At 32.9% G+C, this 19593-nt stretch overlaps 1 protein-coding gene across 1 annotated transcript; it reads left to right on the forward strand.

Annotated features, from left to right (window-relative positions):
• Positions 1–290: 290 nt before the first annotated feature.
• LOC133195299 (uncharacterized) lies at positions 291–17878 on the forward strand. Its single transcript, XM_061331150.1, has 7 exons — positions 291–464; positions 797–980; positions 1092–1942; positions 10704–10806; positions 12131–12210; positions 12554–12719; positions 15434–17878. The coding sequence occupies exons 1-7, from the start codon at positions 291–293 to the stop codon at positions 15811–15813; spliced, it is 1938 nt and encodes a 645-aa protein (XP_061187134.1). The 3' UTR covers positions 15814–17878.
• The last annotated feature ends 1715 nt before the right edge of the window (positions 17879–19593 follow it).

Consider the following 19593-nt stretch of genomic DNA (forward strand, 5'->3'; position numbering starts at 1 on the left):
AATTGTGATGCACACACGATAACATAGACTAAGTAACACTACAGTTCGAGATTTAACCAACTTTATCGACAAATATCAAACCTTGAAGCTTTAGATTATATCGATATTTAAAATATTGAATATTTAACACGGTCACGGGGATACGCAATGACGAGTTAGGTCAGCCAGACGATGATATGCACTTTATGTACAATAATTTGGCAGCAACCAAAAGGTCCGATTGGTCTGGGGATTGATATATTTATCACATTTTGAGCTAGTCTTAGGACAAACTTAAAAAATCAACGAAGATGAACTTTTTAGAAATGGAAGAAACCGACGCTTTCTACGACTCATGTCGCACGAGGGCGCTACACGAGTTTAATGATGATTTAGAACAATCCCTTGAACTAACGAAAGACGTTCTTGATGCACTGGTTCAAAACAAATTAATTTCAAATCATGTGATGGATATTTTAAGCGGGGTAAGAATTTACATGGATAAAGAAATGTAATGGGGTAAAATATTTATTATTTCTTAAGAGAACCTTGTAGCAAAACCATTTAATGCAATCATATATACTAGTAATCGTAATCAAATTTTTTGTCAAGATAAAAGTAATTGATTTAAAACTGAAGATGATGAACTGCATCAAATGATGAACTTTCAAGGGACGTGTAAAAATAATTTTGATATTAAAGCATTAGCATAAATCATGCATATGTCTGCAACAAATAATAAAGGTACTTCATTTGCTATTCTTTCACTGTGTTGAATGAGATACAAGCCATAATCGAAATATCTTTTACATGTTAGCCATCTTTGGATAACGAAGCTAAAGTTCAGGGAGTTCTGTTTAACATCAAAAAAAATATGACAGAGGATAAATTCAACAGATTCCTTAGCGTCATTGAGAACACTGGTTTAAGACACATCGCAAAAGCGATCTGGAAGAGCTACTCTGAGAGGGCGAATGTCTTTCAACCTAAGACGAAACACGGTTTGTATAGCATTAATTTTTATTGATAATCTGAACTTTCAGCAAGCGCATAAATTTTCTTAATTGTATATTATAGTTATCATATTAATATAGATGAATGTTTTCTTTCAGTTGGTTGCCAAACTGAGAACAATGTGCCAACAAAACTTCCGATCAAAGAGAGACAAAAACTTTATCGAATTTATGACAAACTTAACAAAGGGTTGAAGGGTAAACATGGCCGACGCTTTCAATTTGATAACTCTCCCAAACCTGACGAAAATTCAATTCGAGTAGAAGATGTCGATAGAGAAATAGATAAATTATTGGAGGTGTTCCATGAGCAAATACATTACATTGCCAAATTCTGTGATAAACTTGGACTTCATGCTCACGAGTTACCGACCGTAAGCCAGGAAATAGAAAAGCTTGTTGGAAAATGCAAGACGTTAGAAGCGAAAGTGAACAGTCTGTCTGTAAACGCATTGTTTAGTCAATACTTAAAGGAAGAAACCAGCGCCTCTTCTTTTTCAAGTACAACCCAGAAGGAAAAGGAAAAATATCCGGAACAAATAAATTACAGAACTAGTACACCTGTACCAACTTTAGACCTTCAAACAACGCCAAGAACAAAAGTGAACAATATAGGGAGAGGCAACAGTAAAATCCACTTTGAAGATCGTGATGTGATTAAAAAGGACCCACAAGACAAAGAATCGTTTCTGAATCATCGAAAATCGTCAAAACAGACGACGACAACGACGACGACAAATGGATTCCGTATCGAAACCACAAGGACAAGCGCTATAATGCAAACTCATTTGTCCCCATTCGAGATCGCCATTCTCGAGCCTAAAACCAGAGAGGGTGTTCACTTTCCCTCACGTGATTATAATACAAAAACCAGTCATCAAAATTTTCAGTTTGGAAACGGGTCGAAACACCACGTACAAGGAAATCAAGGTGATATTCCAAGGACAGAAGTTTGGAAAAGTTTAAAGACGCGAAAACAATACACGAGGTCGACTGTTCATCATTCAATGTCTAATCATTAATTTTTAAAGCTACATATGCTTTCATTTGTTCATGTGAAAACGAGAAATACATATCGAATTCTATTTTCGTTCTTACATACATGTACAACCAAGTATGAAAATATTTATTTTTCTCTTCAAATATTTTAAAAGTCAAATATATACATGTATATTATATTCATCCCGTGTGTAATTTTTTTTTTCACAGGATGCAACTAATCGTGATTAAAATGCACGTGTTTTATTCAAGTGTTCCATTCAATACGGAATACCTGATATTTATTCACAGGAACAATGACACAATTTTATTCCTAATTTATCATGTCTACAGTCTTTGGCATGATTCAAGGACCCCCGAGTGAACATAATTGTTATTTTAATAGAGATATTAATCCAAAGATCCAAATTATTGCCAAATCACCTTCCACCATCGCTCTGTGCATTGTCATGATTGATAAAGCGATGAACTGCGATAACATACTATTTTTAAAGCAATTTGATTAACACATACATATGGGTATACTATTGTTGTCATTTATCTTGCCTTTAATTAATAGATATTTATTCTGTACCTGGGCGGATCCAGAGGGGGTTTGGGTTGGGGTCCCAGTGATCTTTTCTTTCAGAATATATATATATATATATATATATATATATATATATATATATATATATATATATATATATATATATATATATATATATATATATATATATATATTGCGGAACACCCTCTTCTGGAAAAATTCCTGGATCCACTTTTCCTGTATTGTGCTTTAATCCAAAACCAATTGATTGCAATATTTTTGTCAAGATTTTTTTTTTACATGAACGTTCTACATTTATCAGAATAAAGTTAATGTTCATTTCAAAGTCATAAATTCACAGCTGTTCACAATTATACAGACTCAAACATTTTTCAATTAAGTGTATATTTCAATATCTACAATAGAATATCCTTGTAATATCAACCCTTTGTATCCTCTTTTATGTCTCTTAAATAATTCAGGTACATGTACCAACAGATACCAATAAGGAAATAACTGAGAATACATTGTATGTGTGGGGGTTTGAAGAACTGTAAACTTCAAAGCAGCGATCTTTGAAAGATCGCTTTTAAATTTAAATTAAAATGACAATGTATCTAATTCCTGAATAATGCTAAAAGTGGATCATATTTTATTTATTTTTATCAATCATCATGGAGATTTTTCAGAGAAGTAGATACTATAATTCATATAATTTCCAAGATGCATGCTTGATTTTTAAAAAAAAAAAAATCGATTTTTTGCTATTAATTCTCACATTCATATAAGTTATACGTCCTTGTCTTATAGATGCAGAGGTAAAGAGTTTATTACACAGCCTTACTTTTAGTAGGTTCTTCGTACTTGGTAGGTACTTACATGTATTTTGTGTTCGGTCTAGATCTTGTCTATTGAATATTATATTGAAAACTGCCAATATAAGCACTGGAATTTGAGTTGCATGAAAAAATGTAGAAGTGTCAGTGAATTAGGCCTTTTTTTTTTGTTAAAAATGTGTATTAAAGGTACTACACATTTTAACATACAAAGCAATGAATGAAATAGTAATAGTGACTGTTAGTCAATTGTGTTACATGTAAGTAAACTATACTTTTATAAAATTAGGACATTGAAAACAATACAAAACATGCTGAAACATGTACCAATTGATTATTATCCTTATTCAGCAACAAAAGTTTATGTAATTTATGTATTTAGTAAGCATAGCTTAACATATTTTTTTTAAATACTCTGTTTCAGTTTATTAGAGATCTCATAGAAAAAATTTACAATTAGCTAAACATAATCAATATACATGCACACACACACACACACACACACACACACACACACAACGTTATAACCCTTGTGTACTTACCCGACTACAATTAAAATTGGTAGGTCTGGACAAAAATCAGACTCAAACAAGCAAATTAAAAGAACTGTTGTCCCCCGCTTTCGGTGTCTAAGTGATCGAGAGGCAATTATTTTGGAATTTATAGCATATTGTAATGCATGCACACGTCAAATATAAATCCCCTATCTTCTCTCATTCAATAAGGTCAAACTTAAAGATCAAGGTCATGGGGTTAAAAATCATAGTATGAATGAGCTTTAATGTTCCTCTCGCTTTATGGTCATTCTAAAAAATGCAACATTTTAAATTTTAAATCCCATATCTCACCGGAAAGGGGAAATTTAGTTACGCAAAATGTTTTTGGCAATCTCGAAAGCTCTAGTCATAGATGAAAAACAACAATGATTGAGTAATTCATTAAGGTATAATGTAAAAGAAGATAACGAACAGTGATAATCTAAAAAATCCAGTAATTAAGGTCAGACGACACGTTCCTCAAAAGTATATAATTTTTCCCAAGAATTTGTCATTGAAGTATTGCTACTTAAACAAGTTTCCTCACCAAAAATTGAGGTACCTTACCAGGCATTTGGGCAAGATACTAGAGGGTGATATTTCCTATATAATCCATATACATGTAGGTAATCTTTTGAATTGCCAATGTTACAATTTCTGGTGTACTTATTTTTAAAAACATATTGAAAACAATTAAGAAATCACAAGAGAAAGACAATTATGAATAATTTTTGATATAATACCAAGGTATACAAAACATATAATTGAGTAACGTGTCGTCTGACCTTAAACAAAACAAATCGTGAACAGGGTTAAAACACGATCGAACCCCTGATAATACATTCGGTGGGATCAGGTGCCTAGGAGGAGTAAGGATCCCCTATCGATCGGTTACACCCGCCGTGAGCCCTATGTATTGATCAGGTAGATGGAGCATTCCGTAGTTAGATTTATGAAACATGTCAGACATAATACGATCCAGCGATAGGTTGTATTTACAAACAAGGTCATTATAACGACTATAGATTTTCAAACAGCTGACTTTAAACGGGGTTGTTGAACTCCTTGTAACATCAACTTATTTGTCAGTAGCTCGTTTCGCTTTTAAAATTGATTTTATTCAGAGCATGATCTTGAATATGCGTATCGAATCGGTTGGGAGACATAAATACCATATTTAGGTGATGTCGGAATATTTTTTGAATAAATAAGGAAAGATGAAGATGGAAAAGCCTAAGTCATTCTGTTTGTCATACAGTTAAGTTATTAGTTGGCCATTGTCGTCTATGTAGCCAGTAAAACATCCGAATATTAAATAGATGTGGCAGACTCTGTATACATGTTGTTTCTTTTATCTCGAGTTCATTGGAATATATCGAGTCGACAAATGAATTCAAAGTAACTAATGAATGACGAAATATATCGAGAATTTTTAAAATGATTTACCAATTAATCTGTTGACCAGTACGTCTTGCGGTTAACCGATTAGCAATTCTGTATTCAATTGCCATCCCTAAAATGTTTCCTACACATGATTCCTATAAATTTTGTTTTGTGCACGTGTATGAAATTTAAGGGGGATATGTCATTACTGGGTGCAATATTTATTTATTGTCGTACCTCCATAAGTCGCCCACAGGCGTTTGTTTCATATGGTACGCTAGTTTTTCTACTATTCACTAACAGTGAATAGTAAAAAAAAAAAATAGAGTATACTGTATGAAACAAAGGCCTGTGATGTCGCCTCTTGAAATATAAATAAATGCTTCGACACCTCGGTAGCAGAACCCAAAGAGCAATCGGGTGGGTGAAATGCAAAGAATATACCCCCAGCGCTGTTAACTACAATCTACATGTATCATGGTTTATTACATTTTCAACAGTGAAATACTGTGATTTATTTAATGAATAAAAGCGATATTCTCTCACAGTGTGAAAAGATACCAAAATGATATTCTCTCACAGTGTGAAAGGATATCAAAATAAGTGAAAAAAATAATTTCTGGCCTGTCATAAGATAGACAAAGTAGCCAACCATCTTGATTGAGCTAAAACTGCAAATTTCTTCCCAAATATGTTGCTTAAATCAATGCTATGTAATGTTTTCAATCTCACAACTGCTAAGCTATGACGTCTCAACCGCTCAACTATGACGTCAAGCTTATGACACTGTTTTAAGAAAAGACAGGGGCAAAGGGAAAATCAATGAAAATGTAATAAACAGAAAATTCAATGTTTTGTAAATGAATATGGAATTTATTTCACTCGTGAAACAGGATTTTTTGGTATTTTCACTCGTGCTTCGCACTCGTGAAAATATCAAAAAATCCTGTCCCACTCGTGAAATAAATTCCATATTCATCTACAAACATTGAATATCCTCTAGATATTACTTCTTACGAATCGTGTTCAATTTGAACACATTTTCCTAGTGGAGCGGCCAATTACCGCACCCGATTTAACACTCATTAACTTAGAGTGCCTCTGACTTTCCTTCAATGTTTATCTACATTAAATTTATATTTAATCAGTGAATCAAAATGAAATGTTTCAGATTTATAATGCCTTATCTAATTATGTCGTTTTTTGTCTTTTAAAAACTTGTACTGTTAGCTCATGTAAAATGAGATTACCTTAAGAATTTTTTGTTTTATATTGTTGATTATAACTTTTAAGTATCTAAGTATTTTAGAGAATCGAGGAAAAATTATTGCAATTACATGTATACAACTGGTGATTATTTAAGAGAGGTAACTCGTGGAAAAAGGAACTGTCACCGATTCTTTAAATTTTCTTAAATTATATAATCTTGATGTTTTTACAATTCTATTGTCTTCCTGTGAGCAAAGAGGTCAGTAGCGTACATGTAGCTAGGCAAAAATAATGTGAATGCTTTTCTGATTGTATGGGAGCCTGGGGTCATATTACCCCCCCCCCCCCCCCCCCCCTATCAGCCGATCCAGGCGGAAGAATCCCGAGAAAGCTACATAAGAATTGACAAAATTTAAGTGTTAAATGGGCCTATGATAATACAAAACAGATTATATCTGAATAATAAAACAATTTATTGATATAAATTCTGTCATCAAAGAATTTTTTATCAATTAATTTTTTTTTTTTTTTTGGAAAAAAAGGTGGATGCTTTGGCATACAAGCATACATGTACATGGTTGCTAAGCCACTGAACTAGGAGTGAAACGGTTCACCGCGGTATCGATTCACCGCGGTATTTTTTCTCGGTTTGATACACGGTGCAAAATCTCTAATTTTTGGTTCGGTTCATTTTTCGGTCGGGATCGTTATTCAGTCGGGTTTGGCATAAGGTAAAACACGTTACTCTGTATAAATAAGTATAGAAAACGTAAATTTTTGATGACTGATAGCTTGTAAAATAATTTTTGACAGTCAAATAATTTTAATCAATCTCTTCTAGTCAATTTGCAAATAAAATTCGTAAAATATGTGACTAGATTTAGAATAAAAAGCATAAAACAACGTTGAATTTGTTTCCTTCTATCAAAATGTATCGTATCGAAAATAACCAAACCGAGACAAAATTATACAATACGTATCGAACCGTGAAGGAGGTGTGTCGTTTCACCCCTACACTGAACGTAAAAAGGCACTTTCCAACTTGCATGGCCACCTTGAACGGATTTGCAGATTGGGGTGGGATTAAATATATAAAAGTTATAATTTAACTTAAACATAACGCACACTATCTTCAGACTATCTTCAGCTCAGAATCATGTGGCTGCTTGTGTATCACAGCTATCCTGAGACATATATGTCTCTGATGTAGCCATTTACTTTAAGTTTAGAAAAATGAGCCACAAATCGAAGAAATTGTATCGTTTTTTGGTTGATTAAACGCGTGTTGAGGACTGACAAACGCATCAACATTTAGGAAAATCATCACTGTAGGGGACAGAACTATGGCAACGAAATGAATTAATGCTTTAGAGTCCAGAAATAGGCGCTGAAGTGGGTTGGGGTATTTTTTCCAAGACGAGAGCTTTCGCTCCTTGTAGAGTTTATATGTATATACATGTAGCTGTGGTACGTCTTTTTTAAGCGTGGTTTTTCTTGACTTTTAAGTGTATTTGAAGAAGATTCAAAATTTTTAAAATTTATTTACATTTAACAACCCGGAAGACAAGCCCCTATGGTTTAGATCATCTAGATGTAGGTGCCTTGTGGTAGTCGCAGTGTCCGTCTGTCTGTCCGTCAACATTTGTGACGCGGTAGTTGATTAAACTTCAACATATACATACTTCATGATACATGTATAATGACCCAAGAAAGAAAGTCAAGGAATAAAATCATTCAGGTATGAGGGAGGAAAGCTCTGCAACTCTACAAAATAAAGTTAGAAAATTCTCCCCTTACAGTGCGGGTGTAAAAAAAACCTTTAAAGTCGTCATGTTGCAGATTTTATTTGGGATATAAAATATATATGTCAGAAAGGACAAGAGCCTTATCTTGACACATGCCTCCAAACGTACCTTAAGCTGTCTGTTTTTAAAATAATATACTCCCCTCCATCACACCTATCCAGGGTTTCCTTGTCATTAAAAGTCAGGAAGCAGGTGTCCTGGCGTTCCATTTGCCAGATACCAGTAATATTCTTCAGCTCCAGAAACTCTGTGACAAATGTTGTAACATCCTTCTGTGTCATCTTCCTCCAGGCTGGCTGCGTCAGCTTCAAAGCATGTTTCATTAAAATCTTGAATATCCATCATGTTGAAGTTGTGGAGACCTTTCAGTACTCAATTCCAGCGAAAAACCAAAGGTGGAAAATATTTACTTTCATTTCCTTTTGTCTATATTTTCCATAGTTTTTAATTACATTTGACGTAAGCATTTGTATCCACTTTTTTTTAAAACTCTAACAAATTGAAACAGTTCTACTTTATTTCAAACGATTTTAAAATTGCAATAATGCATCATTTACCAAATAAAGAATACTAGTACATTTTTTCCCTCATAAAAATATTTAAAAGAAAAGATAACTGTTCGTAATTTTTTACAGGCACAAATAACTGTGATATTCTGACTGAAAAAAGCGCAGTTCGGTGCTAGTCATAGTCATGTAAATCTACCAGAATAAATTGTTTTTCTGTTGGAAAAATATCTTGGTTGATACATGTATCAACGTTTTTTGATTCGACCCTCTCCTTATCAAAGATCAGACACTCTATAATATTTTAACTGGGTAAATAAAAAAGGTTTCTAAATGAATCCTCCCCAGCATGATGATATTTGTTGTAAATAAAGAACAAATGATACGAATCCTCTGATGTACCACGTGAACAATTGGAATTCTTAATACTATTTCCTCTATAGAGGTCATAATTCAAAATACAGTTGTCTATATTAGTTTATTCAATTCAATTCAATTCATTTACTTGACAACACCATCATACATTGGCATATAGTCATGAATACAACAAACAATGACATGCATAAAATAAAAGTTTATAATGTATAATAATTTATAATGTGTTTGATATTTAGTCGTCTTTTTCCATGACAAAAATAAGGAGGGATTTTAAGTTTGTTTCCTGTATATTGTTTTTAAAACTAGTAAATGATGTACATTGTACTGAACGAGGAACAAAAAACATTTCTGAAATTCGAGTGTACATTTAGGAAAAGTGTAATCCTCCCGATTGCAAGTATCATACTTGAATCTAAACTCCCTGTGGAAGGGAAAAAATGTTGTTTTTCTTTTTAAATAATCAGATACTAAATTGTGATGTACTATAAATATAATATTTAGTTCTCTGTATAGGGTTTTACTTGGTTGTTAGGGCATCTAGATATGGTTTTATTAGATATTAATTTGGCAAATGAAAGTGAAATGTGGTTCAGTGCGCTTCTTGTTTTTAAGTGAGCTATTATAAATCTGAACTATGTCAATTTTTACTGACAGATCCATCGACCCCCTCTTTTTCCGAATTCTTCCAAGATATCAAGAAGGGGGAAAAATCATACGTTTTGTTTACCTGTTTCATACCTCCTCCCTTTTTTTCTTTGATTTATAGTTTTACCCGGAAGCAGGAAAATTTTGACGTGGATTGGACGTCTGTACCCTGCATATTTACTAGGTATGATACAGTTTTATACACTTTATTTTGGGTATGTTTGAATCCTTCCTTATATATATTGCAGAGGTTAATGTTCAACCGAATTTAAAGAAGGGATCGGTAAGGCAATAACACTGAGTTCATTGTTTGATGGCACAGCTGATTAGAAATTTTCTGTGTCGGTATAGAACACTAATAACGTAGTACACTGACATGGAATACATTTCTATATAAACAAAGACAAGAAAACCCTTGACTAAGACTTAAGTTTTGTTTAAGAACTTTTATTGCATTAGCATGCTGAGCCTATTTCTTAAATCGACATGTAATTAATGAATAAAACTAATTTTTTTCTCATTTTATTTTTTTTTTACGTATTTATGCATCTGTACAGTGCATACTTTTACTAACACTTACAGAATCAATTATAAATGTTATGACCAAAATGTGACAACAAAATCTCAGTGGTACGTTATGTTTGAATTCACAAAATTTTTATGGCTTGGCCTAAATGTTTTTTACGAAGAATCACGTGTTTCTGTGTCAAGTGTTTGAATCAAATAAATACATCCTCAAATGATAAACCGAGACAATACAAGATAGAAGGACGTTATATTTGGTACGTGTACGTACAATCCGCTATGTATTCTTTGGATATTTCAGAATATTTTGAAATCTGATTGCTAGTCGCACTATCTTATTATTTTACTTTCACTTTTCAGATTAATACAAACATGCGGCAATCGATTTTCTTCATTCTTCTTGTTGTACAGTTTGTGGTTTGTCTTTCTCGTCGTTTGAAGGCGGATCCTGTGAAGTTTAAAGGTAAAAATCTTAATGCACGCTCCTTTTCACAAAATATGCATAAAAGTGGAATTTGAAGCATTTTAAGGCTGTACGGCTCAGATGAAATAATTGTTTGCTACTTCGTCACGAACAAAGTATTTTATTGCAAAGCCCGAGGAGAACACTGTTTTCTTATATTGTGTTGTGTAGCTTAAAATTATACTTACCAAATATACTCTATGGATTTTAAAATCACTCAGGTATTGCCTTTTACTTATATCCAAAGGTCTAGCTACGATGTGAGTCACCAACAGGAAGCAACATACTCAATAATAAATAACATACATCTTATCTACTCGTTGGCCTGTGAGTTATTATTTTTTTTTTACAGTGTTAAGATATCGACGGACAAAAAATGACTTCATTTTTAGGCCCTATAATGTGACATAAATTTATACAGGATATTTTTTTATTGAAATATTTGAAGAATGTTTTTGCTGGTACTTAAACTTCAACAGGAAACTTGCAAGATTTTGTGCTTAAGAAGAATATTAAGCTTGTATATATTATACACCTATTTACTTGCTATGAGGACAATAGCAGGTTTATCGTTCCCCAAGACAGTAACTATTTCCCGAGGCGCAGCCGAGGGAAATAAAAAGTGAGGGAAACAGAATGCTGCAGGTGAATAGTTTAATGACTATTTCACCATGGGCAAATAGCACAAAAACTATTCCACGGTAGGGGCTGTTTGGAAAAAATAGCATGTTTATTCGTCATATTTTTATATAGAAAAAATTCACAGAGGTATAATAAACATGTATATGTGCTCTTGTTGTATATGTTTATAAATTAAACCTAAACCTAAAATACTTTCATCTCTCAATGCCATGTTGTGAAGACTTGAGAGTTGAAATAGAGCATGTTGTGGTATTAAAACAAATTACTGTATTCATGCATGCAAGTGTTGCTTTCTTTGATATTTGTTCTTTTATCATATATATAGCGGTCACTTTTATCTGTGTGCATTATTAAGGAATAAGGGCGAGATCCCTTTACCCTAGCTGCTGAACTGTAGCTGAAAAAAAAAGACAAAACGGAGGCAGTTCATACCAAGTTTTTCAGACCAGTCATGAGCTACAGATCTGAAGCTACATGTACCTGTCCCCGAAAAGTTTTCAAAATCAAATAAAATTTATCTATTTAATTGATAAGACAATGCATGTTTTATTTACTTGATTATTGTGTAATATTAGATTTACCCAGAAAAAGCATACCCGGTTTCGCCCCCTGGAAAAAGACACTTTTTAGCTCGAGGAAAAGAGGGGGTCATCTATTAAAGTGATACTGTGTCTTTCTTTAGACTGTAGCCATGTACGAGCTCTGGGTCATCTGAAGAACGGCACATATACATTATGGATGAATGACACAACACCCTTCAAGGTAGCAATATTAAGCAATTTTATAAATAAACTAAAAACTTTGTGTGTATGTTTCAATTTAAAGACTCATCATACCTCTGTTTACTTATCTAAAAAAAAAAAGAAGCTTATAACGCTTGTAATTTTTTTCAAAAGAAATTTAAATTAAATTGTGCACAATATAAGCATAGCCTTCGGGACAAAATTTGACAGAAATTACCTTTTTAAAATTTGATAATTCTATAAAGGACGTTGTCATTTATCCAAGTTAGAGTTATCTTTCTTATCAGAGGGTAAATACCTTAAAATGAACACAAAAGTATACATGAACGTAAAATTCTATTCTCCTACCGTTATATATGTAGGTACGTTGTGAACATGGAGCCTCTAACTCTTTCACCGTGATTCTTCGGAGGATGTATGGAACAGAAAACTTCTACCGTGGTTTCCATGACTACCAGTATGGGTTTGGTCATCCCCAGGGAGATTACTGGGCGGGACTTAACCAAATCTACTACTTGACCACTACAGGTAAGCCGAAGTCAATGTACTCTTAGATACACTACTGCAAAAGGAATTGCGTTTCTCAGATAATCTGTTATGCCCCATCACAACAATAAGTCAAAATTAGACAATAACATGAACCGTACATTTTGTTGGTTTTCCTAATTTATTTCTGTAAACGTTTATTTGCACATGTTCGCGCATAAACATGTAGCATCGACAAACTGCATTTTAGTTTTTAACGCTTTATATTTCGATTCTTGTAAAATATATATATGGAGGGTTATTTTGTAACTATCAGAATTAACTACCAATAATTAATTAAGTGCAAACAAATGCTACAAGGTTTATGTTATGTTATAATGTGTTATCAACATAAAAGGAACATTCCACAAAAATATTAAAGTGTATGGTTGTCTTTTGTTGAAAATTCTTTATGACTGTTTTTAGCTCACACGAACCAAAGGTTCAAGATTACACGTCGTGGTCGTCAGATTGCCTGTCCATCTGTTAATTTTTCACATTTTCGACCAAACTTTGGAAAAGGGGATTCAAGGGTCACACCCTTAAAGCTGACGTAAATATAGAAATGGCAGAAATAGGCTGGGTTTCTTTAAGTGAAAACCCACATTGTGGAGAGGACTTATATAGGCAGTGCCTGCTGTCCAATCCAGTTATGTTTAATCATAATAAAAATATTGTTTAAAAAAAAAAAAGCCTGGTGACAAGTTTTTTTTTTTTTTTTTTTTTTTTTTTTTTTTTTTTTTTTTTTACCAAAGAATGGCCTCGGGTAGAGTATGGGTACAATGGTGGATCAAAGTTTTACATTGAAAAATATAAAAAAAAATCTTTAAAAATCTTCTCAACAAGGGTAGGGCCATGATAAGTCACACATATATTAATATGCAAGCATCTTCAGTGGTGCATATTCAAATTATTCAAATCTTTGACATGGGGGTAGAATGGAGCCATAATAGGGGATCATAATTTTACATGATTCTATATAGGGAAAATTCTTTAAATACCTCTAAGATTCTAGATCTCTCCAGAATAGCATGCTAATGATTTGTCTTATATTAATATGCAAGTACGAGGGGTTATCAAAAAGTTCGTGGACTGATGCGTTAGAATTAATACTATGTAGTCTGTGCTTACAAAATCTATAAGAAACAAAGAACAACAAAAGGTTAAGAAATGTTGAAAAATGAAAATTTTAGCTTGATACGTTGATAATTTTCCAAATTATTCTAAAATAAAAAAGACATTATATGACCACCCGGCGCTGTCGCCGCTTAGTTTCATGACGTCCGACATTGTCTCTCAATGTCCGCTTTCTCTACCTCATACTCTTATCTTGATGAGATTACCTGGAGTTAAGTAAGGACTTAAGCCCGTCTTGATAATGTCATGAACAGCTGCTTTCAATGCATATAATATTGTAAATGGATCTATACAAAGGGAAAGATCCTCACTTGATTATGCCAGAATACTTAGCTTGTTGGAGTTCAATTTCTGCCACACATGATCAACGTCACTTTTCGAGGTGACTGACTTTTGACACCCTGACTACAATCGACATTAACTATGCATCTTTCATCTCTCTGAATCTTTTTGGGCATTTAAAAACAAGTACTCTGGATGCATTTTATTTCTCTGTAGCCCGTTGTAATATTCTTTAGGTCTATACCAGTTTTTCCAGGTGCGAAACTTTATAGAATGCTGGAAAAAGAAACCCCTCCCCCTTCTTGACGTCATTTTCAAGCCTTTATTTTTTGGACACTTCATATAAAATTTACAATAGAATTTCATAGAACGTACAGAATGGGATAAAAATTGCAAATTTTACAGAACAATTGTGTCGTACCACATGTCTGAAATAACGGGATTTTTTGATGACAAATGCTCATATCAAAAGAGTTTTTCTCAGTTACACTCAGTTAGAAAACGTCATATTTGAGGTTGCGCCGCCTGGACATACCATTGCTTACAAAAGCATTAAAAATTTATTTTAAAAATAAAACTTATGATTGATGGTTTATTCTATAGATAGAAAAGATTATGCTAACATGTTTTAAAATCCATTGGTGTACCTAAAGCGGTTTTAATTTTATGGCGCTAGTCTACGAACTTTTTGATAACCCCTCGTATTCCCAGGTAGTTCATATTTAGATTTGTTCAAATCGTGGTCCCCGGGGATAGCTATAGAGTATAGGACCACAATAATGGATCAGGGTTTCACATAGGAATATATACTAGGAAATAACTTTTAAAAGCAAGACCACACTAAATTATATAGATATACAAACATTCCTAAGTTGTGGGGATTTATTTTTTTTTTCAATTATGGACCGTATTGGCCCCTGGGTTTAGGTACCTTTGGGGGTCAAAATTTACATTTATAATGCATGTATAAAGGAAACTAATTATTGAAAAAAAATCTTCTGTATATATAGAACAGCAAGGTCCTGTTAGTCATATTAAGATTAAAGCACGTTGTGTGGATTCAAGATCGATTTCATCATAACCACTTTGAACTAAATTGGGGTTACAACATGAAACAAAAGTAAAGAATGGAAAATACTAGTATCTTTTAAAAATCTTTTGAAGAGGAACAACAAGACCAACGTGATTCGGGTGAGCGTTGTGGCCCATGGGCCTCCTGTTATAAAAGGGACTCTTTTTATTGACAGTTTAACAATCCAATAAAGTTTTGTTTTTTGTTTTTTATTTTTTTTTTCAAGGTAACAACATCCTAACTATCAACATGCAGGACTGGTACGGTAACAATAGGAATGTTCGCTACAATCACTTCCGGGTCAATGCTGCGCCATATTTCCAGCTTTCCATCGGGTCTTTTCAAGGTCAAGTTCCAGATGACCTTTCATTTAACAATGGCATGTATTTTGCTACCTACGACAAACCCGATGCACATAGTTGCGCTGTCCATCAGAAAGGGGGATGGTGGTACAATTACTGTACCTTCGCACTCCCCACGGGGGTATACTACCACGGGGGACCCTACACGCCCTCTGGTGGATATTACGACGGTATTTACTGGAAAGATTGGCAAGGATACGGATATTCTCTGAAATATTTAGCCATGACTGTTTCAAATTCATAAGGTGAACGTAAAGGCGATGTATAATACTGCAGATTTTGCGTGCATAAAAGTACAATAACTGATGTAGATATTGTAAAGATGTCAACAAAATGCAAGCAGAAGAAAACATATGAAAACTTTTTGTTTGTTTGTTTTTTAGATTGTAGGAATTGTGAAGAATTTATCAAACTACGAATGTAAATTACGAACTTCTGAACCTCGAGTGGGAAAAAAAAGTCACCATTTGGATAATTTTATGAAGTTATTGAACAATTTTATAGTGTTTGTAAACGTACTAACAAAAATTATTTTCAGTATGTTGGGTGTGAAGAGGAGAGAACATAGATTCTTATTGTCATTCGTTTATTGTAGTGTACATGTATACCAATAACAAACTCTAGAAAATGTCATATTTGAGGTTGCGGAAAGTTAATTAAGAATATAACCAGTAACACTAATCTAAAAATAATTATTAAGTACATGTACCAGCGATGTTGATTAACCCTCTCATTATGGTGGTCATCAAATACTAGTAATTACATCTACATGTAACTACTTGCCATTTGCATTTATTAGCATAATAATGAGAGTGTTATTGAATTTATATCAGTGTATTTTTGCACGAATATAAGATTTTCAATTACATAATTATGTTAATGCATTTTGAAACCGAATGAGTATCGTTATTCATGAAAGTAAATTCAAAAATTTGGGTTTTTTTAATTTTTTTTTTTTTTAGACAGGTCTGTAGTATCTCTGTGTTTAGTTTATCAGTTAAGGCATATTTTTATGCTATAGTATGCGTGCATTAGCATAGATTATAAGGGCCTTGCAACTAGAAGTTGGTGTATGGGTACCCTATAGTAATAAATTTGTCCGTCTGTCTGTCTTTCCGATCAACACTTTTTGTGACGCGACAACTGATTAGTAATCCCTAGTCCTGATTAAATTAGAATATCACTAAATGGCTGCACCTAGTCCTGATTAAAATATCACTAAATGGCGTCACAAAGTCTTAATCAGAATATCACTAAATGGGTTGCACCTACATGTAGTCCTGATTTGAATATCAATAAATTGCTGCCCTTAGTCCTAATTAGAGTACCACTAAATTTGTTGTACACCTAATCCTGATTAGAATATCACTAAACGGCTGCACCTAGTCCTGATTAGAATATCACTAAAAATGGTTACACCTAATCCTGATTAGAATATCACTAAACGGCTGCACCTAGTCCTAATTAGAATATTACTTAATAGCTGTATCTAGTCCTGATTAGATTATCACTAAATGGGATGCACCTTTTCTTGATAAGAATTTCACTAAATAGCTGTATCTAGTCCTGATTTGAATATCGCGAAATAAATTACATACTCTGATAAGAATATCATAAATGGGTTGTACCTGCCCTGATTACATACCAGTATCTCTAAATGGATTTTTCATGAATACGTAATTAAAAAGAAACATATCTTTTTAAAGTTATAAATGAAATGCCTAGCAAATTTTTTTTTTCAAAAGGTCTGATAATATAGCTCCCATTTTACAGATAATAACACATGTATTTATCTTTTGTACCCAGTGGTATAATGAATTAATGTTTAATTTTCTCCCTGAAATTTAATATTGATCACCTATTTTGTGAAAATTTTTTTTTTCCTTTCGTAATCATGAATAGGAGTATGCATAATTATATGCAATAAGACTTGGAAGGAAATTATTCGAGTTTGAGGCGGCAAAGCTCTGGAACTCTCTACTAAAAGAAGTTAGATTCTTCTCTTCCAGTCAGTTCCAAATTTTAATTTCAACATACATGTAGTGTTAAATTAAATTACTGCAGTATGAGCTCCTGCAATCTCCAGACTTTCCTGCCTCAATCTTAACTACTCCCCCCCCCCCTCTCTCTCGTTGATGTTCAGTTGATCTTCACTAAATAATTGATTTCTCACCCTTAGTTTATTTCTCTGTCAGATCTATTCTTGATGACATGTTGTAAATTAATACAATATATTTGTATGTATTTTATTTTTTCTCTTTTATGTACATATAAGTTTTATGTGTTTTTATAATAAATTTAATGCTTAATATCATATTTGCTAGTCGGTTTAATAGCTTTTAAGCTAATGTTTCTGTTATGTGTATCGTAGCCAATCTCAAAATAAAAAAATAATTTATTACTGTATGCAGTTCAAACATGCAGAGTACCTACATTTACCCGGTAAGTATGCCATTGTAACCAAATGCCCCAGTCGACTTTTCATTCCTATTATAGACCCCCTAAAATGAACAGTTGTTTCTTCATTTACTTATATTTGCTTGATATATTTTATTAAGAACAACACACGAATACTTTCTGTATTTCCGATAAAAATCCCATCTACTTCATTAATTATATAATTAATCGTGCAAGCAAAGCATTCAAACTATGTATCACCCCGCTGTGAGTCAAAAGTCAGGTCAACCGCATTCATAATTTGTATTGCATACTACGGGTGTTTTTTTTCTTTTTGTTTGTTGGTAATTTCGAAACAGTTCTTGGATCTTTCAGGGTCAAGGTAACAATCCTGACTCTATAACCAGGAAACAGAGTGATAAAAACCATATTATAAAGATATTAACTTCCTTTATTTTTTTATTAACAGTAGTAATTTTTTTTTTTTACTAGGATAAAACATTTGCTTTTTCCTAAATAAATTGCTTTAAAAAATGCGCCATGGAACAGTCAGGATGAAAATATTTTACATAAAATATTTTCTGTGTTAAAGAAATCCAAACGTTACACAAGAATGACATAATTTTGTAGAAGGTCCTTCTGATGATTGGTTGATTGGTTTTTATGTTAATTAAGGGATTGAAACAAAATGCCACCCTCACATAAACTTTCTCAACACAAATCAGTTGAGATCTATATTTCGGCTAACAAGGTTTGTACCTTTTACTCTCTACATTAATATGATCAATTATTATGGTGACGAATGGGCAATTATTTTTTTCTGTTATTTCAGTAACTTTTCAGCATGCCGAGAAGAGTTTTGCTATGTATCTTTCTTGTCCAATTTGGAATGTGCCTCTCTCTTGGCAATGCTGCAGCCGTGAAGTTCAAAGGTATTATATTTACAGTCAGAATATGACAGATTTTTTTTGTTAAAAATATAATTTTTTTCAGTTAAATTTTGTTTAAACAAATTGTTAAACTGCTGTTAAATTGTTAAACTGTAACAGTGTGCTTGCTAGAGGTACGAACTTTCATAAACTTTCTAAATAGTAGAAAGAGATTGGTGCGGTCATGATAATTATTCAAAAAAAAAAAATAATTCGTATAATTATATATGTGTACATATAAATCAATGAGCAGTTGAGTAGCCAATAATCTGGACACTCCACCTTCAATTTGTATGGAACAAAATTAACAATTCTATATTTACCAATCATAAAATTTATACTTTTCAATAATGCCAACGCCCCACTATTGTCGTTTACTAATTACTGAATTATTAGAAATTCAAAAAATAAGTACACGACAAGTGTCGTGTACTCATAATTTGAATTTCTAATAATTCAGTAATTAGTGAACAATAAATGAAGGCGACAAGATTGCCGAACTCAAATGTATACCCAAAACCTTGGAATTCATTTGTCCACAGTTTTCCTATTGATGATACATAGTTGACAGAACTGACATCCCCGATCTCTTAGCAGCTGTTTTATTTTACTCATATCATTGCAATTAAACATGAATATGATATTTAATTATTTTATTTCTTTTTCGAATATTTTGTTTTGTACCAGATTGTAACCAT

Source organism: Saccostrea echinata, unplaced genomic scaffold (genome assembly GCF_033153115.1).
Source record: "Saccostrea echinata isolate AGI-Se365-2 ecotype Australia unplaced genomic scaffold, CSIRO_AGI_Sech_v1 ptg000029l, whole genome shotgun sequence".
Classification (NCBI taxonomy): Eukaryota; Metazoa; Mollusca; class Bivalvia; order Ostreida; family Ostreidae; genus Saccostrea; species Saccostrea echinata.